The 23,878-nt window shown below is 40.5% G+C and overlaps 2 protein-coding genes across 4 annotated transcripts; both read left to right on the top strand.

Moving 5' to 3' along the window:
* Positions 1-1,472: 1,472 nt before the first annotated feature.
* Positions 1,473-12,296, top strand: LOC140930399 (uncharacterized). 3 transcript variants are annotated; one of them, XM_073380085.1, is made up of 6 exons: positions 4,238-4,423; positions 4,830-4,885; positions 5,736-5,843; positions 6,683-7,020; positions 9,105-9,302; positions 11,534-12,296. In XM_073380085.1, exons 1-6 carry the CDS (start codon positions 4,356-4,358, stop codon positions 12,224-12,226), a joined length of 1,461 nt encoding a protein of 486 aa, XP_073236186.1. In that variant the 5' UTR covers positions 4,238-4,355; the 3' UTR covers positions 12,227-12,296. The 3 variants fall into 3 exon arrangements, with proteins under 3 accessions (XP_073236188.1, XP_073236187.1, XP_073236186.1); XM_073380086.1 differs by lacking the exons at positions 4,238-4,423; positions 4,830-4,885 and adding an exon at positions 1,570-1,591; XM_073380087.1 differs by lacking the exons at positions 4,238-4,423; positions 4,830-4,885; positions 5,736-5,843 and adding an exon at positions 1,473-1,591.
* Positions 12,297-16,591: 4,295 nt separating this feature from the next.
* LOC140930401 (kelch-like protein 18) lies at positions 16,592-23,443 on the top strand. Its single transcript, XM_073380088.1, has 4 exons — positions 16,592-17,608; positions 18,978-19,138; positions 20,664-20,913; positions 22,094-23,443. The coding sequence occupies exons 1-4, from the start codon at positions 16,651-16,653 to the stop codon at positions 22,489-22,491; spliced, it is 1,767 nt and encodes a 588-aa protein (XP_073236189.1). The 5' UTR covers positions 16,592-16,650; the 3' UTR covers positions 22,492-23,443.
* Positions 23,444-23,878: the final 435 nt, after the last annotated feature.

Consider the following 23,878-nt stretch of genomic DNA (forward strand, 5'->3'; position numbering starts at 1 on the left):
TTTATAGTTTTCTGGAGACATTTGCCTAAACATGAAAAGTAAAAGCGCGGTGTTGAGTAGAACAAAGGAAGACTTGTATCAGAAATTTTAAGGTCTGTTGAGACTCGTGCCAGAATAAAGTTTATTGACATAGAATTAATTCCTATTTGGCTTTTTACATTTTTTTCATCTCTCCTCATGTGTAACAGTTTTTTTATGACAACGTTTAAATGGAAATCATATACATTGAAATAGTGCAAAACACTGTGAAACTGGATAAGTCTAATTCTTTCTAGCTGCAGCTGAGCCCTGAAGAGTGGTTTTCCCTTTCATGTCTCCTGGATGTTTTGAACCTAGTGACACTATTCAAAGCTCACCATCATGTTTATTCAGTCTACTATGATCACATCAACGAAAAAAAAACATTTACCCACTAAACTCTGCAAAATTTTGGAAGCAATTTTAAACATATCAGCTAAAAATTAAATACAGAATCAACAAATCGGCAACAAAATTTGTTGATTCCCATGCCAAGTTCTTAACAAAAATGGACACAGAAAAGAATGATATTTAACTGAATCACTGTGGTATATCGTGTCATGTAAGTGAAAGATTAAATTCGAAAGATTCTTTCTAGGGGAGTGGGCACCCGTACCACAAAAATACCGTCTTCTGTATTTACAGCACACAACTGAATAATCTTTCTCTAAAAAAAAAGAAACCTAGTGATATTGGTACGTGATGCGAACAATTTTCGAATGTCTAAGTAATGATTGCAATTCTGATCAAATAAAACTGCGTAGACAAAGAAGGCGTTTTGTTTGAACAATCTTAAGAAAAAAAAGGATGTTTACCCGCCAACAGAAGATTACGATAAAATAACTTCGGATTTTATGATCCAAATTTGCAACTTCCCGTTCAAAAAAAGTGAGCGACACTTGGCAGAAATCGTGCAGAGCTGACATGACTAATTTATTAATAAGCATCATGGATGAGTTCGCCGGAAATTAGACATTTTCCTGATCGGTCCTGAAGAGAATCAAGAAGTTGTCTTATTAATTGTTTGTTCTCTTTTAGATTTTAGCGACCTGGGAAAATAAAGTTCATATAATTAAGTAACATGTTGAGATGACCCTGTCGACATTTTCCCTTAAGCTCGAGTATCTTTTACAGCTTATTATCTTGGGCTCTCTCGACATATTTCCGTCGTGCATATAAAAAGTTGAAAGGGACACCCACCTTTGTGTAAACATGTCACAAAATGAGCTAAAATTACAGTCACTGTCATTTCTGGGTCGTCACTACCGTGTCATGTTACCAAAAGATTCAGAAGATTAGACTTCACTTGTTTACATGTCTTTAGCTCCTGTTTGGGGGCGATAAAAAAAAACACTAAACGACGAGCAATATCGATTTATGAATGAAACATTGATCTTCTTGAGAATATGGAAGCTATGTCATCGGAATCGCATGCGAGGAGTAAATCGTCGGCATTTTCCCGGTGCAGTTTGACTTACTATCTTGTTCACTTGGTTCTAGTAGTCACAGTGACTGTACCAACGATATTCTACGTCTTTCAACCGGATCATCCTCCTCATCACAACATGAATGAGTAAGTACCGAACATTCTTTAGCATTTTATATGATATGGCACGCGTGCCACTGTTGTATTTGTATAATTTTTTCCAGCGGCTTCTTCATTTTACGGACAGAAAGTAACTGCGAAGTGTTAAAGTACTCCGTAGATTAATAGGGCCTTTCCTGGAATGCGTGTGGTTCAAAACCATTGTTAAATTTGTTATTTATTCTACATTTAGAGCGGCTTCTGAAGTGAAACAAAAGTGGCCATTACAAACGTATTAGACGGCGGCTTTCGTAAGAGTCTCATCCGAGTCGTCTGTCGCATATACACACGAGTACGCGAAAATTTCACTTACATAAGAACGTATTCAATCTTTCTAGCGCTCGTGTGACCATTAAAAGAAAGAATGCATTCGACCTGTGTTGGTCAGCCGATTGAAACAGACCAGAGTGGGCGCCTACTTTTTCCCGGCTTATCCGCCGGAAAAGACGACTTTTTGCGAGGTGTAGAGTTTGAACACTGCTTTGTAATACATTAACTTTGTAACAGTGATTTTTAGAGGTGTTTTAAGTATCTTCTTATTGATTTCAGTACAGACAGAACATGATCGTCGTTAATTCGGGATAGAAACTCGAGATATTGATTTTCCAGTTTCCTTCAGAGTTTCTGAGTTTTCTTGGTATTTCAGAGTTTAGCACCTTTCGGTTTCCACTATATTCAAAATGATAAAACCGAAAACCGCATAATTTATCACAATTTAACAAGTCTAATACCAGTCTAGGCAAAATCCAATATGGTGGCTCAGTAGTGTCATAGCCCATAGTAGCATCAACCGGCGTAATCCTGCATCTACCCCTCCCCTATTAAACCCAACGTCAACACCAAGTTCTTACCTGGGGTAAAATCTTGTCTTAGGGGAAGGGCAGATGGTCAGCCGGTTTCCTTTATTGTCTATTGCTTTGATTAGAAAGCACATCTGTCGTCTAGCCGCAGTTACATGAAAAGCATTTTCAAAATTGTCAAAACTTTTGACACTTTGAAATGAACAGAGCATAAACCCAAAGGTGAGGGTGGATATTGCATGCGGTGTCCGTGCCGGTCTATCTTCATAGAGGCATGATTTGATTCCTTTTATGTTCAATCGATGGGTTGATCACTTCCGAAATACAAGGTCGTAAAGACCTTCGTATAGACTAGTGTTCCGATTATCCCACCCGTGAGGGGTAAGTTCCTTCCGTGGCATAGGGTGAAGCATTCTTACGCTGTAAAGTAAGCCAGGAACTGAAATTCTTGTATCTCATAAACTATGCAGTAGTCCCATTTTCCTGAGCAAGAAGAACAAAAATTGCCTCAATTGTATCCCGAAAAATCATGGTCCGACTTGAAAGTAATAAGCGTTGACCCTGTTCAACCCTGAAATAGAAATCTTCTTTCTTCTCTGTTCTCTCTTTCTAGCCTAGTCGTAACTATTTCCGACTATTTTTCAACAATTAAAATAATCATCCCGCAAAAGACTCACGAAATAGCTCGAGAAAATAACTCACATTTCAACCAAGAAGTTTGACTTCGAGATTGCCAATTGATATTACAAAAGGATATTGCACCAACTGTAATTTCAAGTAGAAGTATTTCTGTAATTTCTACCACGAAGAAAGGTTTTAAGAAGTACAGATTGTAATTGTCTTCATGAACTTTGCATAAATAAGGTTTGCAATGTGCAGTTGTGAATAGTAAATACCCGTGCTGTATATTTAAGCAACAAACTCAATTTCTTTGTTTTTCTGGTTGTCAAAACTATATCTCCGTCATAGAAATTAAGTACTTGATTAACAACCTACTTAGCCTAAATTGCCAATAGCTACCCAAAATAAAAGAACCTTTTTTGCCAATCCTAACAAAAAATGTACCTTCGTATTAGCAGGGGCTTACTGTATAAGTTTTTTCTTCTTCCGCAGTACCACGAGTCTAAGAGATGGCCAAACGCGGGTCAATCCAAATAAGTCATCAAAACAAGGTAAATCTATTTTTTTGACATATTTCTTTACTATCACAAGCACTTCAATAGTTTTGTTTCTCACGAGATAGTTGAACAAGTAGGAACCACCCTGCCTGCGAGCAAGGCCAAGAGTCACAAATTTTTGCGGCTCGGTCGCGTGTGACCTACGACTCTCTAACCTGCGTGCATGCGTGTGATAAATTTAAGGCGCAAATAAGAACGGTGGCGCTGCCGTGAGTGAGGAGGAGTCGTACGTGTCCGCTGCTCTTTGTTAATCCTGCGCGCCTTATTTATAGCGCTCTCGCCACGCAAGCTAACCACTCTCTCTCTCAAAACATGGAACTTGCTCGGAGGGCTAGCAGTTGTCAAATTTGCCCGTTGCTGGGAAAAAGTTGTCCTTCTACAAGACTACTTTAAGAGAAAAAAAACTTCGTCATTCTAAGGTGATTTATGCCCCATTCACACCAACTAAACAGACATGCAAAACTGGAACACAGGGTTTCACGTAGGATTTAAATGAATTCATTATGTTTTTTAATTTAATTGCACTAAATTTGCAATAAATTTAAGTTAGTTAGCAGCTTTTACGCTTTTATGTTTAACTAAACAGCTTTTAAACAAGTTTAAACTTCAAGGTGAATGGGACTTAAGTTTTCCCACCATTTTTTACTAACAGGTCAACCGCTCAAATGCAACTCCCCGCTGATTCTTGACCAAGAAAGAAGTCAATGTCGACCGCCTTGTGACTGGACAACACAGTCGCCATTAACCCAGAAGATATATTATGGCGTTGTTGTGATGGGTTTCTGGCTGGTTGTTATCGCTACAGTTATCACTTTCGTTACTTGGGCCAGCATAAAAACCCTGTAAGTAAACTTTGCCTAGTGGGAAAACTCTTTCCGCTTACTCGTAATAGTTCTAGCTAACATACGTCTATCCTTTCCTGAACCTACTTAATTTATATCTATGTACAAAAAAAAGTTACTGCTAGTTTTAAAAGAAAAGAAAAAATGAAAGGTCTTCGTTCTCGTTTACCTCTCTGGGGAGCTCCAGTCGTCGGAAAAAAAGCCGCCATCTTTTAATGTGAGCGCGCTTATCACTCGTAAAGTTATGCGCAGTAAGGATGCGCAATGCAGGAATAATCTTAAAGTTGCTTAGGAGAATGCGCCACAACCTGCTTGTTGCTTGATTTTGGGCTTCGAGATTGGTTTTTAAATGCTTGAGGGTCGCACTCTCTTGACGTCATTAACAATACCCTCTTAACGTTTTTAGCCGCAAGTTTCCACACGTTCTTCGCTTTCACATCATGATTTGCTGTATTCTGCTCGGTAAGTAATATCTAATATAATGTTAGAAGGTCTAAAGAAAATGGGTCGAAAGTGGAAGAAGTATTGCTTTAAGGTGGGTCTCTATTAAGATGTGAAGGTTTTGAAGTACAGTACCGTAATGTCAGTTCTAAATACCCCCGGTGTGATTGTATTTGCAACAACGTGAAACGAGGTGACAGTTGTAAGCAGCCAAAAAGTGAAGGACTTTAACCAAGTGATAGCCAGGGAAAACAGCCAACATTTGGCGACGCCACCACTGCTTTCCCCGCGAAATGACGTCTATGGAACATGCGCAATAATTCCTTACTGATGACGCGTAATTGTTCTCATCTGGGTAGTGCTTCCGATCGGTTAAAAGAAAATTTTCTTAGCGGCAAGACCAATGCGGATCTGGGTAGTAACACGTCATCAGTATGGAATTTCTGCACTTGGTCCTTAGACTTAATTTCGCAGAGAAACAAGTAGTGACGTCGTTTTCTCAGGACAACCAAGTGAATAATTTGAAGCAAAACAGCGGAAGTGGAGCGTACCAGCTCTCAGGTTACAAGTTATCTGCTTTTTTCCGCCCCAGGGAGCTTTTGCTTATGTACTTACTATTCCTATGGCACAGATTTTCTTTTTTATTAAAGAGTGGCAGAAAATATGGAGTTCAACAATGACAAATTCCTCAACCTCAGGCAGAACTTTGATGACAAGTGCCCCATCGTGGAAACGCAACACACGACTTGCCAAATTCCCGTGTGGAATAAGCACGCTTGCAAAATTTATGAGACTATCGTAATATCTAGTGCGACTGTTGAACTTGCCTAAATTTGCCTACGGTTTCTCTTTTCCTTTTTTTCTCTTTTAGCTTGCTGCAGGATGATTCCCATTCGAATTGGACTTGGGAAGACATTTTGTCGAGAGGAAAAATATTGGAAGCTTAGTGGCCATTCCTCGTTCGCTGTTAAACTCCTAGGTAATTTTCAAAAAATACGTACTCAGCAGCCTCGCAACGGAAAAAAATATAAAATTAAAAAAAAATGGACTTCTAGTGTCTAAGTAACAACGATGGCGACGGCATCAAAACGTCACCTTAAAAATGAATTTGTTTTGTTTCATTTATCATCGATATTATTCCACCTCGCTCATTTGTCAATTATTGGCGAATTTTCCTCGAATCCGTCGTATCCAAGTACAGATTCTCGTCGTAGGGGTGGAGTGCGGCAACACTCTTTGTGTCCGTGGATGAGATCCCATTCGCCACTTAAAAACCGAGGAGTAAGCTTGGTCCAGTTAACTTTCGCAAAGACGTCTGGGGCTGTTACTGGGAACAGAGCCAGTAACGATCCTAGAAACGATTGCGGGACGCGTTTTGGCTCCAGTTTCCCCCTCGTTTCTAAAGTGGTCGATACTAGTGTGACCACTCAAACGAAGCTTCTTTACTAGTACTTTAAATTTCAATATTTGTTTTTCACCATTGTACAAAAAGATATCTGGAAATTTTACCGAAAGTTAGCTTTGGTCACTGAGTTAAGCGCTTCACGAGGCAGTTTACTCCTCAGCAACTTCCTTGCCTGTAGGCTGAATTTTTGTGGAGATTTTTGCCAAGCGAGGCGTCGACGGAAAGTTTTGTTGAAGTCACTTTTCAATATCATCTCCCCGTTTGCTTTGCGACCTTGGAATACAACTCATGGAATACCATGTAAAATATCCAACGGTTTTCTAGCCCTCTGTTTGGCTATATCCTTCAGACCATGTGATAAAACATGAGGAAATTTTTCCCTTTTTTTAATGTAATCTTTCCTTATTTTTCAGGCGCCACATCGCATTATTTTAGTCTGGCTCATTCCTTCTGGGCCATGTGCTTCATAGTGAATACTTACGCCGTTATCGTGCATGAAAGGCGAGGAGTTTTCAAGCATCCTATGAAATTCCACTTCATGCAATCTGTCTTCAGCTGGTTGGGCCCCGCGGGCATTGTTTTAGGCTGTCTTTTCATCTCTCCCCCTGGATACAGGTTTGTGTTCGCGGATCTTCTGGCCGCTGGAACCGACAGCATTCAAATGGCTTACTTCGCTTTCACGCTACCCATGCAGCTCTCGCTAGGAGTGTCGCTGTGTTTGCTGTGGTCAATTGTATGGTGTCTGAGAAAGGTAGTAAAATTATTTCTAGTCACATGTCTTACCTTCAATTACCCTGTCAAACATGACACGATTGTAACTGACTAAAACTATGTACGGGGAACGAGCTCACTGTCAAGGAAAAAATTAGAAATGGACAAAAACATAGCCTTAATCCTGGCCCTATCACTAACCCCATCGACCATTTTTATGTTTTGTATCCATTATTCATCTCTCGTTCCCCAAGCTCTGTTTCCGGTTCTTCATATCCTGCGTACCAAGCGTTCCCATCGAGTTATTAGGGACTTTACGATCCGACGACGCGATAGCAGTGAAAACGTTGCTTAGAAACTGAAGTTACGTTATTCCTGGGATCCTTATCGTAGTTTAGAAAGAGAAATAAAATTCGTCGTCACTTGTTTACGTCCTCCATAAAATGTAAAATTAGGCAATTTCATGTCGTATTCGTGCTAAAACGGCGGAGGAATGTACAAACAAGTGTGATGCACGTGGAAAGTTGTTCTTTTGCCTTCTAAACCCAGCCTCATACCCAGGCCTGTTCGCGCTATCCGAGTGACCAGAGAAGGCTTGGAACCGAGCGCGATAGCGAATTTTCCCGACAAGCTTGATAGGTGACGTCACATCCGAAATCACCGAGGACGACTGGGAACGAGGCTGTTCTAAACCTATTGTTTGTTAGACGTTCTCGTTGCCATCGCGTCGTCGGACCGTAAAGTCCCTATTGCGCGAACGTTGCAGCGACAGCTAGGGAAATGAAATAGACCTCTCTAGCGTGTATGCTTTGTTTTCCCAATACAAGTCATGTGATAATACTCTAGAGAACTGTTTCTTTCAAATTTCGTCTTATTCACGTGCATATGTACGAATAATTTATGAAAAGCGAAAGGGTCAAGTTCCCCTGGGACCTCTATTGGGAAAACAAAACATACAAACTTAAGAGGTCTATTCTCTCGTCCCAACTTTCTCGACGAACTCGCGCGGAAACGCTTGCTTTGCAGGCTACGTTCTCCATCGGAAGAACATCCAACATTTCACCTTCGTGATAAGCTTAACGTAGCATTGCAATAGAGGGAGAAGTGTGACGTCACGTTACCATGGTAGCAAAATTTCCGGATCACGACAAGAGGGAGTTTAAGCAACCACGACGGCGACGGCAACGAAAACAGTTAAAAAGCAATAAGATTATATCAGCAAAACAACAACTTTGCACGTGCATCACGCTTTTTTGTACATTTCTTAGCCGCTGTTACACGTCTGCGACGTGAAACTCCCTAATTTCACGCGCTTGCTTTATAGAGTAGGTAAACCCAACACAAAAATTTTATCTTTCTTTTTCTAAACTTAAATACGGTCCTTTCGGATTCAACCCCAGAAAACTTCGCGAACATTTGACAAATTAAATGAAATTGGATAAGATTGATAAAGTTTGAAACAGTGCGAATTCACTTTTTAAGTGAATTTTGGGGTTCTTGTCATTCAGAAATTTTGCTGCCATGGGAACGTGACATAACGACTTCTCCTCTATATATCATGGGTAACATAACGAGGCCCTCAGCTGGAAGTTCTAAAAGTTTCGTGCTTCTCGGACTCAGACTCCGGCGAGCAAGAACAGAGCGTTTTCACATGATTTAGCGTCCGCCATATTCGAGTTCCAAAACAATAAACGGCAGCCATGTTGCTGTCCCTGTGGTTTTTGAACCTTTTTCTTACGTTAAAACTAGCTCTTTTTTCTGCTCCAATGAATTTGCATAGCTGCTGGTCACGTATACTGGGATTCCATCTCGTCTCGTATGATGGCCGCATGATACCATTAGCCTTTAGCTTAGTTCCATAAAGGGACTCGTAGATAAAAGCGATTCCACCGGGAAAACGTTTGAAATGGATAGCTGATAACCTGTACGGCCCTTGAATGTTAACTATTGTTACGTGTTCAACTGCTTTCCACTAGCCGACCAGATTACGCTAAAACATTGTTACAGTGGGACCTCGATATAAGGGACTAGCAATTTTTTTTTGCTATATTGAGGTTTCGTTATATCGAGGTTCCAGTGTAATTGGTTTGGTGGACACTAACGGTCGTTTTTTTTTCTTGCCAGGCTCGTTTGGACTCAACTAAACGTGTGATCCGCGCGAGGGATGAGCGAGTCTCCATGAGGCGCGTGGAGCGGCAGTTCATAAGCATGGCAGTAGTTATGCTGTTGCTGGTGGGAATTGTCTTGACCATCAACACTGTAATCATATACTGCGTAAGAGGTTTTATCCACGATTCCGAAGTTTATTTTCTTTGTCTACAGGTAACGTATCACTCCATCTAAGTCGACGTAACTTCTCAGATCAAAAACCATTACGGTCTATATTTCAAACCATGATTACACAGGCGATTTTTTGCGATTTGTTTGATGCGATATATGAGAAATTTCATATCGCGAGCGTAAACTTGCGTCGGATTTCATGGCAATTTCCTGTCGCCACGCAATCGCTACTATAGACCATAACCGAGTCCCTAGCTAGCCTCTATTTAAAGACGAGGGTAAGGTGCAGTGTCTTTGATATAGACATACAGGCGCGGATCCAGGATAAATAATGACCGATTTCATAAACGAGGGCCGAAGGCGCAAGTACTATCTAGCGGGATCCGGGGGGGGGGGCTCCCCCAAGAAATGTTTTGTTTTTTAACTCTCTAAGTCCCCTTTCCTGGGTTTTCGAGCCATTCAGGCAGGAAATTGCCCAGGTTTAAACTTGGAAAATGTTTTCTATTATTAAAAATCTGACCGATTTCTGTAAAACGGTGGAAACCGGTGTGGATCCGCGCCTGACATTATCTTCTACTCTCGAGCCCCATTTTCACGCAGGCCAGGGTGTATATTTTCCACGATGTTATTTCAATTGCTATTTTTTCGTATCAATACACATCCTCGGAGACCCAGGGGCAGTCAGTCGGGTCGGGAGAAAACGCGCGACGAAAGTTTTCAAGCACAGGCGGAAGAGCCCCTGGGTACCGACTCTCACCGGACCATTTCCAAACGGTCAAGTGAATGCTGGCTCCTGATTGGGCACAAAAAATGCTTTGTAATATTGTGCCCAATCGGGGAACAGCATCTCCTGAGTTCTTTTCGTGAGTTCGTACACGACGCGACAGCTATTGACTCGATCACGGCTTGTCTGGCTCATGCACCAAACAAATGCACGCAGTCAGGAAACTTTCAGTTTGATATAAACACTTTATTTCAAAATACTGGTTGGTTGTCTTTACACTAGGCTGTTAAGTAAGACTTAAGAGCCGCTAAGTTTTACTTAACCAAAAATTCGTGTGTGAAGGCCTAACTAAAATCTCAAGTAACTTTGCTTTGCATCTCATTAAAGTCGGAAAGCTGAAACGATTCAAGAAAGTTTCAAGCGACTTGAAAACCATCCTTATGACTTACTTAGCTGACTTGCGGTTTTGCGGTTTCTTGAGCTTTGAGAAAGGCGAGACATGTCAATCAATCTTAATTTTGTTGCGTGGGAAAATAACCAGAAGTAAAAAAGAATCGGTTGTGTGTGAAGCTTTATTTTACTTGAAGTAATTAAAATTTACTTGTCTTGAAATATTTCTTAGCTTATTTAGGCTCTAGTGTAAAGACTACCACTGTCTACCCGAAAACTAAAGACGCTTTTCCAAAAATACAAGCTTGAGCTTACAACAGGTATTCACACTTGCATCGATTATGCCTTCGTAAATCTTAAGGAGTTTAAGATTCCACGACAGCTGACAGCCACGAAAACGTCGCATGAAAAGTGAATTCACATTTTTCCAGTCTCTATCGTGATTATCCCAACTCGCTTACTTTGTCAAATGCAAGCGAACTCTTCTGGAGCTGATTTTCTATCAACCATATCCAAGTTCATAAAGAGAAAGAAAATTTTGTCATTGTTTGTTTACCTCGTTCACAAAACCTGAAATTAGGCATCTTCACGTGGTAGTCGTGCAGTGACGGCAAAGAAATCTGCAAAATGCGTAATGCACGTGCAAAGTTGTTGTTTTGCCTTGTCAACCTATTGCTTTTTTATTATCTCGTCGCCGCCGCATCTTAAACTTCCTATTATCTGATTATTTACGATACATTGTGATCGGTCAGAAACAGAATTTTCTCAGTACAAAATGAATTGTTCCTGCTGATAGCATCCGAAACGTTTTTCGACTCATCGGTAGGTCCTTCGTTTCTGGTTAGGAAAGTAGAAAATGGAAGTTTCCCTTGTACGCACAAGCTTGGTGAACGAACCGGGCAACTGTGGCGACATAATACCAATCGTGTACGAACTCACGAAAAGAACTCACGAGAAACTGTTCGCCGATTGGGCACAATAATACAAAGCATTTTTTGTGCCCAATCAGGAGCCAGCATTCACTTGACCGTTTGGAAATGGTCCGGTGAGAGTCGGTACCCAGGGGCTCTTCCGCCTGTGCTTGAAAACTGACTGACTGCCCCTGGGTCTCCGAGGATGATCAATACAATGTGAAAAGATTGTATGTCTTGTTTTTCAGACATCGAAAGACTGCAAGTCTCCCAGCTACAACACAGTCTTACCATTAATCAATCTTGTGGCTCCTGGATTTTTGTGCATAATCTTCTTCTTCTTGTTATTCATGAACAAAGATTGCCGTCAGATATGGAAGAATTGCTTCGCAAAATGTAAAAAGCCCTTTGAGCTTTGTAAACCACCTCCAAACAGACTACGCGCTGAAACGGATCGTTCGAGGTGCTCTTCAACATTGACTGTTCTTTCTGAACGCAGATCTTCTGAGCCTTACATAAACCAAAAAATAGACCCCATTGTGCTGGCAAGAATACAACATTCCAATCGTTTTTCAGAACGTGACGTCAAGAGATTCTCTTTTGGAGAGAGGAAGCCAAGGTCTTCTACGTTAAGTTTGCCAGCAAGAAATCAAACGAATACTCTTTCTGAGAGGAGGGATACGCGGATCGAAATTCTTTTGACACCTCCCCCTGACGAACTAGACTGTCGACCTCTAAGGACAAATTCTGTCCCTGTATTTTTGCTTCACGGATTAGAATCGCAAGATACCACCTCAATCGAGAATTACAGTGGAGCTACGACAACAAACAGTTCGTGTATCGACGACGCTTCGGAACGAAGTATCGGCGAGGAATTAGATGCAAATAGCGAAACAGAAAACTTTATCCCGAAACTAGAGGAGTGTTCATCAAAGTTGTAGTTATAGGCTATAAGGTATGCCGGACGAATAGAGACTTTTAGATTTGAGCATACGGGCGACTAAGAGGACGCCATTTTTTCGCGTATTCTCAAAAAATAGTCAACCTGGAAAGCTTTAGCCTGAGAAAACAGCCGACATCTCGCGACGCTACCACTGGTTTCCCCGCGAAATGACGTCTGAGAAACGAACGCAGAAATTCCATACTGATGACGTGTCACTACCCAGATCTGGGTAGTGCTTCTGATTGGTCGTGCCGCGTGGGACATTTGATTCAACCAATCAGAAGCACTACTCAGATCTGGGTAGTGACGCGTCATCAGTATGGAATTTGTTGCGCTCGTTTCTCAGACGTCATTTGGTGGGGAAACCAGTGGTAGCGTCGCCAAATGTCGGCTGTTTTCTCAGCCAAGGAAAGCTTTTTTTCCCTTTTTTCTTTCATCAGAAAAAATAAGTTATTTGTTCCGTTCCCAAAATGATAAATCCTCTAACGTACATTTGATAACTTGTTTCCGCGGTCACTATGACATTCCCGCTAAAACCCGACGTAGAAAGACGACGGCTGTATTCTTCACAATTTTTAACAATCATCGCACTATATAATACCTGTCGCAATTTCTAATAAACCGTGTCGCACTCGCAACCAAGCACACCGTGATATCACAGTAAGTTTCATTTTTTGACGAAGATCAAAGTCATAAAAGCGAATTTCATACAATTTGTTAACTGAAGTTTATTACAGAGTATGATATAATTATAACAAATTGCGACAGCTTAGTTTATTACAAAGTGCGATGGACAGTTGTTACAAATTGCAACAGCTTTTTTGTTACAAAGTGCGACACAAGATATTACAAATTGAGAAAGGTATAATTACAAAGTGTTATGATTAACAAATTGCGACAGTACCACGGCTATCGCGTTTTCCCTACGCTGGTTTACGTGGGCGCACTACTTGGAATCGAGAAAATCTCGTTCTTGTACTGGGTCGTCCTCATCTCAAAGGTCTGTAATATTGCACAGTGCGATTCACATTCTTTGCTCTTACTACAAAAATTTGAATGAGGTTGGCTTAGCGTTCTCTAAGCCCATCGTCATTGCGGTGACGTTCAGGGATTTTCGTACCAAGATGAACACGATGGCTAACTGGCCTTTTGGAAAGAATGCGGTGAATTCAAGCTTGCGGCTAAAAGAAAATAAGAACTTGAAGAATTCTCTCTTGCCGTAACATTATTATTGGTCTCACAGGAGTTTGCCTGATGGGGCATTCTTGCTTTATGGAAAGCCAGTTGCAGAAAAGATTATTGCGAGAAATGAACACCTTCATAATATTGCAACAAAATTCGTCAAACTACCTGTATCATCGGTATCTTTATAGGTTGAGCTCTTTTTGCAAATATTTATACAGCCGCTATTTCACGATTGTTTTCCTTACAAAAAGACAAAACCCTTGGCTTGTTTTCCTTACAAAGAGACATAAAAGCCTTGGCTTAAACTAGACTTGTAAATAAGGTTAAAAAGTCGCTAAAAAATTGTTTTTACGTTCAACACTGACCTTACCGCAAAAGGGGAGTAAAAAAAGAGCAAAAAAAGTAAGGCGCGTTTTAAAATTTTTTACGCCTCTCGCGTGCGTGACTTGTTTTACCTTCGCTGGTCCCTGTGTTGGTGGTGAATGTGGTAGTAGTAGTAGTAAGGATTAACTTGTTTTAGAGATAACTTGTTTAAGACGAAATTTTATTTTTGTACAGCTGATTATAGTGTATCATGATCACAATCACTGCATAATGAAAATATAGAACATTAGATTATTTTAAAAGGATATATGGAATCAAAGAGAATAGAATATTCAAGAATCGAGGCCCTGTACACTTCACTATTTCCATATTCCCAAATGGTTAAGACTTCCAAGGCTGTTACACACAGTGATGTGTAGCCTGGGACCTAGCCTTCCCCGTAGACATTCTTAGGCGTGCGTCACGCGTCCGGAAAAAACAATGAAAACTGAAAACTTTATTTATACTCGAGGGTCTGGAGCTTATTAGGCTCCTAGCTTAAATAGCTAATGAGTCGAGGTTGAAAACAAAACAAAGAAGAAATTAACTTGAATTAAACTATTTATATCATGATGCGATATTATTTACAGATAGTGATTCTAAAAGGTACAATATCAACAATAGTCTAACAGTTACATAAAGAGCAGTTACATGCGTCAAAGGTGATCTTTCTGATGCGTGTTACAAATTTTTTAAGGGTCGGAGAAGTTCTGAGTTCATCATTTAGAGAGTTCCAGATTTTTGGTCCGTAGTACCTAAAGGTGTTTAGTCCATACTTGGTGGTGATAACTCTAGGTTGTACAAGAATCAATTCGCCCCGTAAATTACGTGATTTACTTCTAAGCGTCAGTAGATTACGAAGTGGAGTAGGTGTTATTCCATAAATGACTTTATAGATAAGAATACACATGTCCTGGACTCTCCTGTTGTGCAGAGAAGGCATGTTTGCTGTTTCCAGTAGAGTAGCATAAGTATTAGCATTGTCATTAAAAATTAATCTTAGAGCCCGCTTGTTCAGTTTTTCAAGTTTATCTGATGCCGTTTTTCCACAGTGCATCCACACTGTGGAACAATAGGTGAAATGAGGTAAAATATAAGCCTTATATAGCGTGAGTTTAGTATGGATGCTTAACAACTTTCTAAAGCGACTAATAACTGCGATCTGCTTGCTTGCCTTTTTGCATATTGAAGCTACATGGTTGTTGAAATTTAGCCGTTCGTCTATGTGCACCCCCAGTAATTTGCAGGTGGTGGAGGGCTCTATCAATGTTCCATCGACCGAGAAATTAATTTTCTCTTCCTCTTTTTGGTTGTGTTTAGGATTTGTTCTTCTGAAAATTAGCGATTCACATTTCTTAGGATTTAGCAGAAGGCCACTGTCCGTGATCCAACTCGAAACCACAGCTAATTCAGAATTTAGGGTTTTCTGTACAATTCTTGCGTTTGCGTTGCTGAAATAAAGTTGTTTGTCATCTGCATAAGCCGATATTTTAGCCTTTTAATGTTGTAGAACAGATCATTTATGAAAATATTGAATAAATGCGGGCCAAGTACAGATCCTTGTGGGACACCTGACATTAGCTTCCCGGTGGTCGAGCGAGTGTTGCCAAGCCTGACACATTGTGTTCTGTTCTTCACATAATTTGTTAGTAACTCTAGGCCCTCTAGGCTGACACCATACGCTGAGAGTTTTTCAAGTAGTAGATTGTGAGGAAGGCGATCAAAAGCTTTACTAAGGTCGATTAATGTAGCTCCAATGATGTTATTTGAGTCTGCTTCGGTTTTCCAATCTTCAGTTTGTATCAGCAGAGTACTACAGCAGCTGTGGTTCTTTCGATAAGCAGTTAAGGTGGGTGGAAAGATGGTTTCGAAGTAGGAGGTTAACTGAGGACATAAACAATTCTCAAACACTTTGCTAATTGTAGGGAGGATAGTAACTGGTCGATAATTTGTTTTGTCCATTGCGTCACCGCTTTTGAGGAACGGTAAAACCTCACCGTGTTTCCATCTGCTGGGTATTTCCCTTCGAGTTATTATGTGATTGATCAGGGAACAGATTGGGCGGCTGAGACTGGGATATCCTTCTTTGAGAGCTCTGGGGGGTATTAAGTCACATCCTGTGGCTTTTCTGATGTTGAGTGACTGTAGTAACTCAGCCACAACAGATTCGCTTACTGAACTGAAGTTAAAAACTTCTGTGGGAGAGAAATTGTTCTTGATGGTAGAAATACTGTGATGGTTCTTCGGATCAGGCAGGGCCGGTACGCTTATACCGCTGAGAAAATGGTTGTTTAAGATATCTGCAATCTTACTTTGTTCTTGAAAGATGGTCGTGCCTTGAGCCAATAGAATGGACTCAGACATCTGATTTTTCCTGGAAAACAGGTAAGGTTTAAACACCCTCCAGAATTCCCTCGGATTTCCAGCAGATGCACTGCATTGCTTAGCGAAGTGAGAGCGAGCAAAGCGAGCCGAGCGGTGCTTTAGGGAGGGGCCAAGACGCCACCCTTTCCCCCTCCTCAGTCAACCGTTCGGCTAGCTTCGCTCGCCGAATTTTTATGTCGTTTCCGTTCCGTTTTTTACCATTTTTTCCCCCCAGCAGAGCCTGGTTCCAGGCTATATTGTGCTGCTGGGTGAACAACATTCTCGTTCCCACAGCCACTCGGCTTAATTTGTAGCGAACCAAAAAATCGACGGGCTCTGGGGACCAGAATGGGTGGCACGACTGACACAACGACCAGGAAAAGACGAGGATGGTGAGCCTGTGCAAAAAAAAGGCGAGACAGTCCATTGCTCCTATATGAATGTAGTATTGTAGGATAAGGCTGCGAGCGTGAAAAGTTTTGTCTAGTGCTGTCCAATTGTGTTGTCCTTATGGACTTGAAGCGTAATATTAAGCGATCTCTTCTGGGCGTGAAAGATGACTGTTGTGGAAGTACTCTGTCGGACGGCTGCAGTGAAACTGTAAGTTTGTGCCTTCGACTTCAGCACGCTCAGTCGCTTCTCGCCGCACTGGAGAGACTGCGAAATCGCGAGGAACTCTGTGATGTAACCCTGAAGATTGCCGAGACAGAGATAAAAGCGCATCGAGTCGTTTTAGCGGCTGTGAGTCCATATTTCAATGCCATGTTTACGGGTGATCACAAAGAAAGCAGGCAGAACGTTATTCAGTTGAACGGCTTAGATCCTTCCGCTGTCTGCTCGTTTGTGGAGTTCGCTTACGTTGCAAAGGTCAAAATAACGGTGGACAACGTGCAGTCGCTGCTCACTGTCGCAAGTTTGCTTCAGGTTGAATCTTTAGTGGAAAAATGTTGCCACTTTCTGGAAAGCGAGTTGCATCCTTCAAACTGTCTCGGGATCAGGCGTTTTGCAGAAAGTCACGGTTGCTTTGCATTAAGTAAAATCGCAAAACAGTATGCAATGCGGAATTTTGACCAAACAACACAGCTGGAAGAATTTTTGCAGTGTTCTATAGAGGGAGTTATTGAATTTCTTAGTGAAGATGTTTTGTATGTCCGCCATGAAGAAGAAATATATGAGGCAGCCTTGAGATGGCTCAATTACAGTAAGCAAGACAGGCTAGAGAAATTTCCCAAATTAGCTGAGGTAATTAGGTTTCCCTTGATGGCATGGGAATTCTTGGTGACAAAAGTCTTAGACGATGGTTTGATCACAAGCAACCCTCACACGTTGTACCTCTTTGAGGAGGCAAGGAGGTACCACCTTGCTCCACAGTTGCGCCATGAAATGAATCAGTGCAGCCGGTTAAGGCCGCGCAAGCTGTATGGCCAGGCTGAGTGGATCTATGTTATTGGTGGGGAAACTAGTCCAGGTAATCAGATTCAAGCGAGTGACAGAACCCAGTCAATGAGTAACAACATTACTAATACAAATATTTTGGATCTTGTGTACTTGAGGCACCCCTTGGTCAAGTATTGGTTGACACTATTGGCCAACACTGTTGAAATGTTGGCCAAGATATCAGCCGATACTTGATTAACATATTGGCCAAATATCAGCCGACATGTCAAGTCTCAGTCATCATGTTTGCTGCAGAGTGTTGGTCGAGATGTTACCTGATATGTCAATTGATAGATGGTCAACATGTTGATTGCCTATTGGCAAATATGTCGACTTATAGTGTGGGTCAGAATGTTGACCAAAACACAGTCAACATATTGATTGATAAGCCATGATTGTTCAGCTGACACGTTACTGATACTTCGTCGACTCTTCTGGCCAGGGGTTCGTTTCTTGAAAGACCCGGAAACTTTTCGGGCCCAAAGGCAATTTTTAAATTGAAAACCTGTTGATAAGAAGCACATTTCCTAGCTCACAAACCAGTCAATTTTTCATCTAATCACTTTCAAAAGTATTGAGACTTTGATCTTGAATGCAAACAGGGCAAACATTAACAGCTTTTCGGGACCAAAAAGTTGCTGGGACTTTCGAGAAACAGGGCCCTGGGGTGTTATTTCCTGTGTACTCAAATTTCTGTTATTTGTTTTGCCCAGGCAGCAATTTCGAACTGACTTTGACAAGTTTGACCAGCCTAGTGTGAGAGTATGGCAAAAAGCAGTTCTCAATGAACTGGTGTGTAAAAATGCCTACCTCATGACCAGGGATCCATTTCAGCAGCCATCAGGTTGTCCCAGACGACCATAACATCGAGAGAGTTTTGAATGTAAATGAGTTTTAAATGTAACATCCAAGACCCTACCTGCTGCTTAACTTTCCACCAACCACAAAAGCTGAAGCCACTGGCATTGTGCTCTGCAAAGTTGGTCCAGTTGCTTCCAAACATGACTGAGGTGTTCTCTTAAAAAAGTATTATTTTGTGTAGTATTACACTCCAACTTGATCAAGATCCATGAAAAGTCCTCAGATCCCCTGAAGGCAAGTGTAATTCTCACTGCCAAGTCTCAATGATATAACTTCCTTAAATAAGGACACTCTCGAGACACTGATTATGTTGTTCCGTACTTGTCACTGCCCTTCTCATGTCTACAGTTGTATAATTTATTCATGACAGGCAAGTAAAATCTAGCCAGGGCAAGTATATTTTTCGACATACTTGCCCGGCTGACGACTGTGAAAAATACTACTAAATATGGATCCCTGGTCATGACTAAACTCCACACGTCTCAGTTGCATACTGATATTTTGCCAATGTCTGAGAGTTTGAATACTTGATATTTTAGGTAGAAATACAGTGAAGACTGTGGAAAAATACAACCCAACTACAGACACCTGGTGCAAAGTGTCTCCAATGCTGACTCCACGTCGTGGACTAGGAGCAGCTATTTTAGATGGCATTTTGTATGTTGTAGGTGGATCAGATGGAATTGCAGCTGTAAATCAGGTAAATTTGTGTTTTTTATCTGGCCGTTGCCATTTTCCAAAAATTAGATGCATCAAGGCATTCATCTTCTCAGAAGAGACCCCTGTTTGACAATTCCGGTAAGCAACCAACCATTAATGTGAAGACCTAATGGACACCTACAGAAGGTAACTTAACAATCAACAAACAGGGGGTCTCTTCTGAGAAGATGTCTCAGCACATCTAATTTTTAGAAGATAAGTTATTTCATGCAATTTCTGAGTTATGTGTAAGAATAGTTCCATGTTGTCAATGAAAGTTCTTGTTATACTCTGGGCGGCACAGGACATACTGCGAACAGAGGGCACATCCTGCATAAAGTGGTCTCTTACGAGGTTAAAAACAATGGACAATAACTACTGTCAGGCTAAGGAAGTACTAAGTCAGGGTTGTGTTTGAGTAGGCGCTGATTACAGGGATCTGAGTAGGAGAATCTTGGTGTTTTGGAAAGAAGGTTGCTTGTGGGAAGTGGTCATGAATGAGAGGTGGTCGCACATGGAGGTTCAACTGTATTTACCTTATCATTTAATGCTGCTTGTGTCGGGCAACCTTATTATAGGAAATTAAGGCTTCATAAAATTAATGCGAATTTAGTTGAATACGACTTTCAAAAAAAATGAAATTAACGGGTCGCTTACAAAGAAACAAAAACTTCTTGGGACAAAAGAAGTAAAGGTAAACAGATAATCTGAAATGCAAACTTTGTTCATGGTACTTTCCCTAAACATACGAAGGGGATCCAGCGAAGAAATCTGGCCGTGACGGTTCTTCACAGTTTCACTGTTACTGGCAAATCTCCACCCTGATAAAATACTCCTCTTTCTTAGGTGTCAAGAATGTCAGAAATGTATGTAAAATAATTGAAATTAAGGTCACAGAAATTAATGCTCTACTTAATTAAGAAATTAACGCGACTATTCGCATTAATTTCATGAAGCGTGAATTTCCTATAATACATGTAAGGTAATTAAAACATGCTAGCCTGATGGGTCACTCCACTTTCCCTGGGCTATCAGAAAGCAAGTTCTTATCATGCCCTTCTGACAAAATTGTGATCAGACTCTAATTTCTCTTAATAATTATATCTTAAATTTTTGTGAGGCAATGCTGTGCTCTGGCATTGTCCAATTGCCCCTGGCATCCAACCATCCCTCCTGGATGACTTTAAAATGTTAGTTTCCTATAGAAATGATTTGCTGGGCACCCTGGATTTCACAGGTTTAGGGGACTCGGCTCTGTTCAATTTTTCTCAGAGCACAGTACTGTAAGGGTCATGAAGTCAAAGGAAATATGATTTTTTAAATGTTGATTTATAGCAGACCTTATAAAGGCCTATTGAGCCGTTTTAGTAAGATTCTTTAAAGTGCAATCAACTAGTAATGAAAAGATGGACATTAAAATAATGATTGCCAAAGATAAAAAAAATTGATTTTAAGTGCCCATTTTCCACTTTGGCAAGTGTATAGAGTGTGGAGACTATTATTGAAATCTCCCTTTTTCTATATAGGTGGAATATTATGATCCTAGTTTAGACGCATGGGCAGTAACCACGAGTATGATAGAACACAGAAGTAGCGTGGGTGTGGCCGTTCTAGATGGCTTTCTTTATGCTGTTGGCGGGTATAATGGGCAGGCAACTGTTAAGACAGTGGAGCGGTACAACCCCCGTATGGCAGAATGGCAGATGATCACCGAAATGACCACGGAACGAAGCATGCTAGGGGCAGCTTCGCTGAATGGTGAACTCTATGCTGTGGGTATGTACCTTAATATTCTCTCTTAATTTCATGAGTAATAATTTTAATTCCACGAAAAATCATGAGCCATATTTCATGAGTATTTAATTTCATGATTTTTAGGGAAAGGTTGAATTGGAATGTATTAAATTTTGTGATTTTTCTATTCTTAAATAACATCATGTAAGGTAACTTTGACCTTAGAACAGTAACAAGAGAAACAACTGCAAACAAAGACAATCAAGCTAAACATAACAAAGCATAATGTTATCAACAGTCTAAATAGGTACCCCAAATAGCTACATAGTACTGTTAGACAGTTAATATTTACACTCTTGTCAACTTTGAAATGAGCCATGAAATGACATCTGAGGAATATATGCAAAAATTCCAACTGGTGATATGTCACTACTTAGATCTCAGGGTAGTACCTCTCATTGGTCGTGCCACAAGGGAAATTTGCCTTAACCAGTCTGAAGCACTAGCCTCATCAGAGAAGTGACATGTCACCAGTATGAAATTTCTGAAGTTCTTCCTCCAGACGTCATTTTACAGGAAATGGAATAGATTTGTGCAATTGTGATACACGAGACATTCTTAACAGAAATTTTGTTTGCGATTTGCCCACAAACCAACAGATGTGCACATGTAAGAGGTAAATGATGAGTGGGTTTCAATCTCCTCAGGTATTTCAATTATAATAATAATATTATTATTATTATTATTATTTTGCCGCCACCGGTTAGCTCAATTTGATAAGCACTGGTCTGCTGAGCGGGAGGTCGTGGGTTCAAACTCCAGCTGGACCAACACTCAAGGTCTTAAAATAACTGAAGAGAATGTGCTGCCTTTGTTGTGACATCTGCAAATGGTTAGACATTCTAGTCTTCTAGGACAAGGACGAAAAACGGTGGGTTCTATTTCATAGCTCTTTCAATGTTCTGTTTCTTGAAAGATGTAAAAGAACCTACACTGCCGTTCGTAAAGTATAAGGGGCATAGACCCTGGTGGTGTGGTAGAACCTTTGATGGGGTGAGTAATAAAGGGGTTGATGCCAGTCCTGTTTCATCCTTTGTCACTGTGTTGGGTCACCATGGAAAATTTAAAAATATATATATAAAATTTATTAATAATGATAAATGTGACACTGAAAAATTACATGCAGGGCACCATTTTTATGAATCTTTGTTAAATTTTGCAGGGGGTTATGATGGCATTTTTGACCTTTCATCAGTGGAGTGTTACAACAGTCAGACAAATATCTGGAACCAAGTCTCACCCATGAAAACGCCACGCTGTCTGGTTGGCGTTGCAGTTCTCAATAGTCACCTATTTGCTATCGGTGGCTGCAATGGACAGAGCTTAGAAACTGTTGAAATTTATAGCCCTGATAAAAACACATGGACTATAATTGCACCAATGAAACAGCGGCGTAGTGATGTTGGAACTGCAGTTGTAGATGGTCTGCTGTATATTGTCGGTGGCTCTGATGGTATGGAATATCTAAACAGCATGGAACTGTTTCATCCGCAGAAAAGAAAGTGGACATCTTCTACAAGTATGCAAACAACTCGCAAGAGATTTGGATGTTGCTCCTGATTATTGTAAATTCTATGACAGTTGGACTTAATTATGTTCAGTTTTGTCTTATGGTGATAATATTTAACAAAATGACTGACTAGATTATCATGTGAGGAGCATGGGATGTACAAAAAAACATCTTAAATCAACATGAACAAAACCTAGGAAAAATAATGGTTGTAAAAAAAATTACTGTTACTGTAAATATCTTCAGGGCTAGCTCACAGTACACCAGTGAACAGTTTTAAATAATAATAAACTCATTAAGCAGTGTAACAGTTGAGAATTACCTTGTGTTTTTGCTCTGTGTTTTATTGTCTGTCATCATTATGGGATTTTTGGGTTGAGGAGCAAGGACAAAAGGCTGTATTCGCATGCTATAGCTTATGAAGGGGGGACAGGATTTGGTGAAACTGGCTGGGGAAAGTTGGAAGCAGCAAAAAAAGTGCCCTGGGCCCAGTTGTCCAAACATTGGATAGCGCTATCCATCACTATCCAGTCAATGAGTACTAGGAAAAAAAAATTGTGCTATCCAGTGGATAGTGAGTTATCTGGTGGATGGTGTTATCCTACATTTGAACAACCAGGGCTGGCTGCATTTTCTTAGATGTCCTCAACCCTGTCATGTGGTTAATGTACTGTACCACAGTCTTCTTTTCTACCTGTTTATCTTTGGGTGTCTGGTGAAGAAGGAATCTGTACCTTTTGTAATCCACGTATTAACCTTTTCTCTACCAGCACTGGCCAAAGTTAAAATGTAACAAAATTAATTCAAATTTCATCCTGGAGAATGCGGAAAAACACAAAATACATCAAAAACCTGTGAGTAAGAACCTGCATTTTCCCATAAATAAAGGTAATTAGCACAATTTTAATTAATTGGTTCTTAAGTAGGTTCTTAAAAATACAGTGTACCTACGATTATTTAGTGGTTCTTAGCCTTTAATTCCTTGTATAAAATCTTCATACCATTACATTGCAGTTGGAGTAATAAGGCACCTATGTCTCCAAAGAGGATCCTGAATGTTGACTTATCCTATATGCCCAAATGTACATAATTTTTTTTTATAGATTTTAGAATATAAGAACCAGTTTCAAATTTTAGGCTTAACAGTTTCTTAAAAACCAAGTTCTTACTCGCAGGTTTTTACTGTAGTACTATGTAAAATTATCTGTTTTGAATAATCACACCCTAGGGTCTCGTCCACAGACTCGTTTATAGTCTCTTATGGCCTGTTTACATGGAGTTGGGGGACCCCACATGGGTGAGGTAAAATGATGAAAAAAACCGTGACGTAAAGGTGATCAAATTAAAATGAGAGATTATATGGACACATGGGTCACCCTACCTAAGTGGGTTACCTCACCTACATGTACCTGGGGTCCCCCATATCCATATAAACAT

Source organism: Porites lutea, chromosome 3, assembly GCF_958299795.1.
Source record: "Porites lutea chromosome 3, jaPorLute2.1, whole genome shotgun sequence".
Classification (NCBI taxonomy): Eukaryota; Metazoa; Cnidaria; class Anthozoa; order Scleractinia; family Poritidae; genus Porites; species Porites lutea.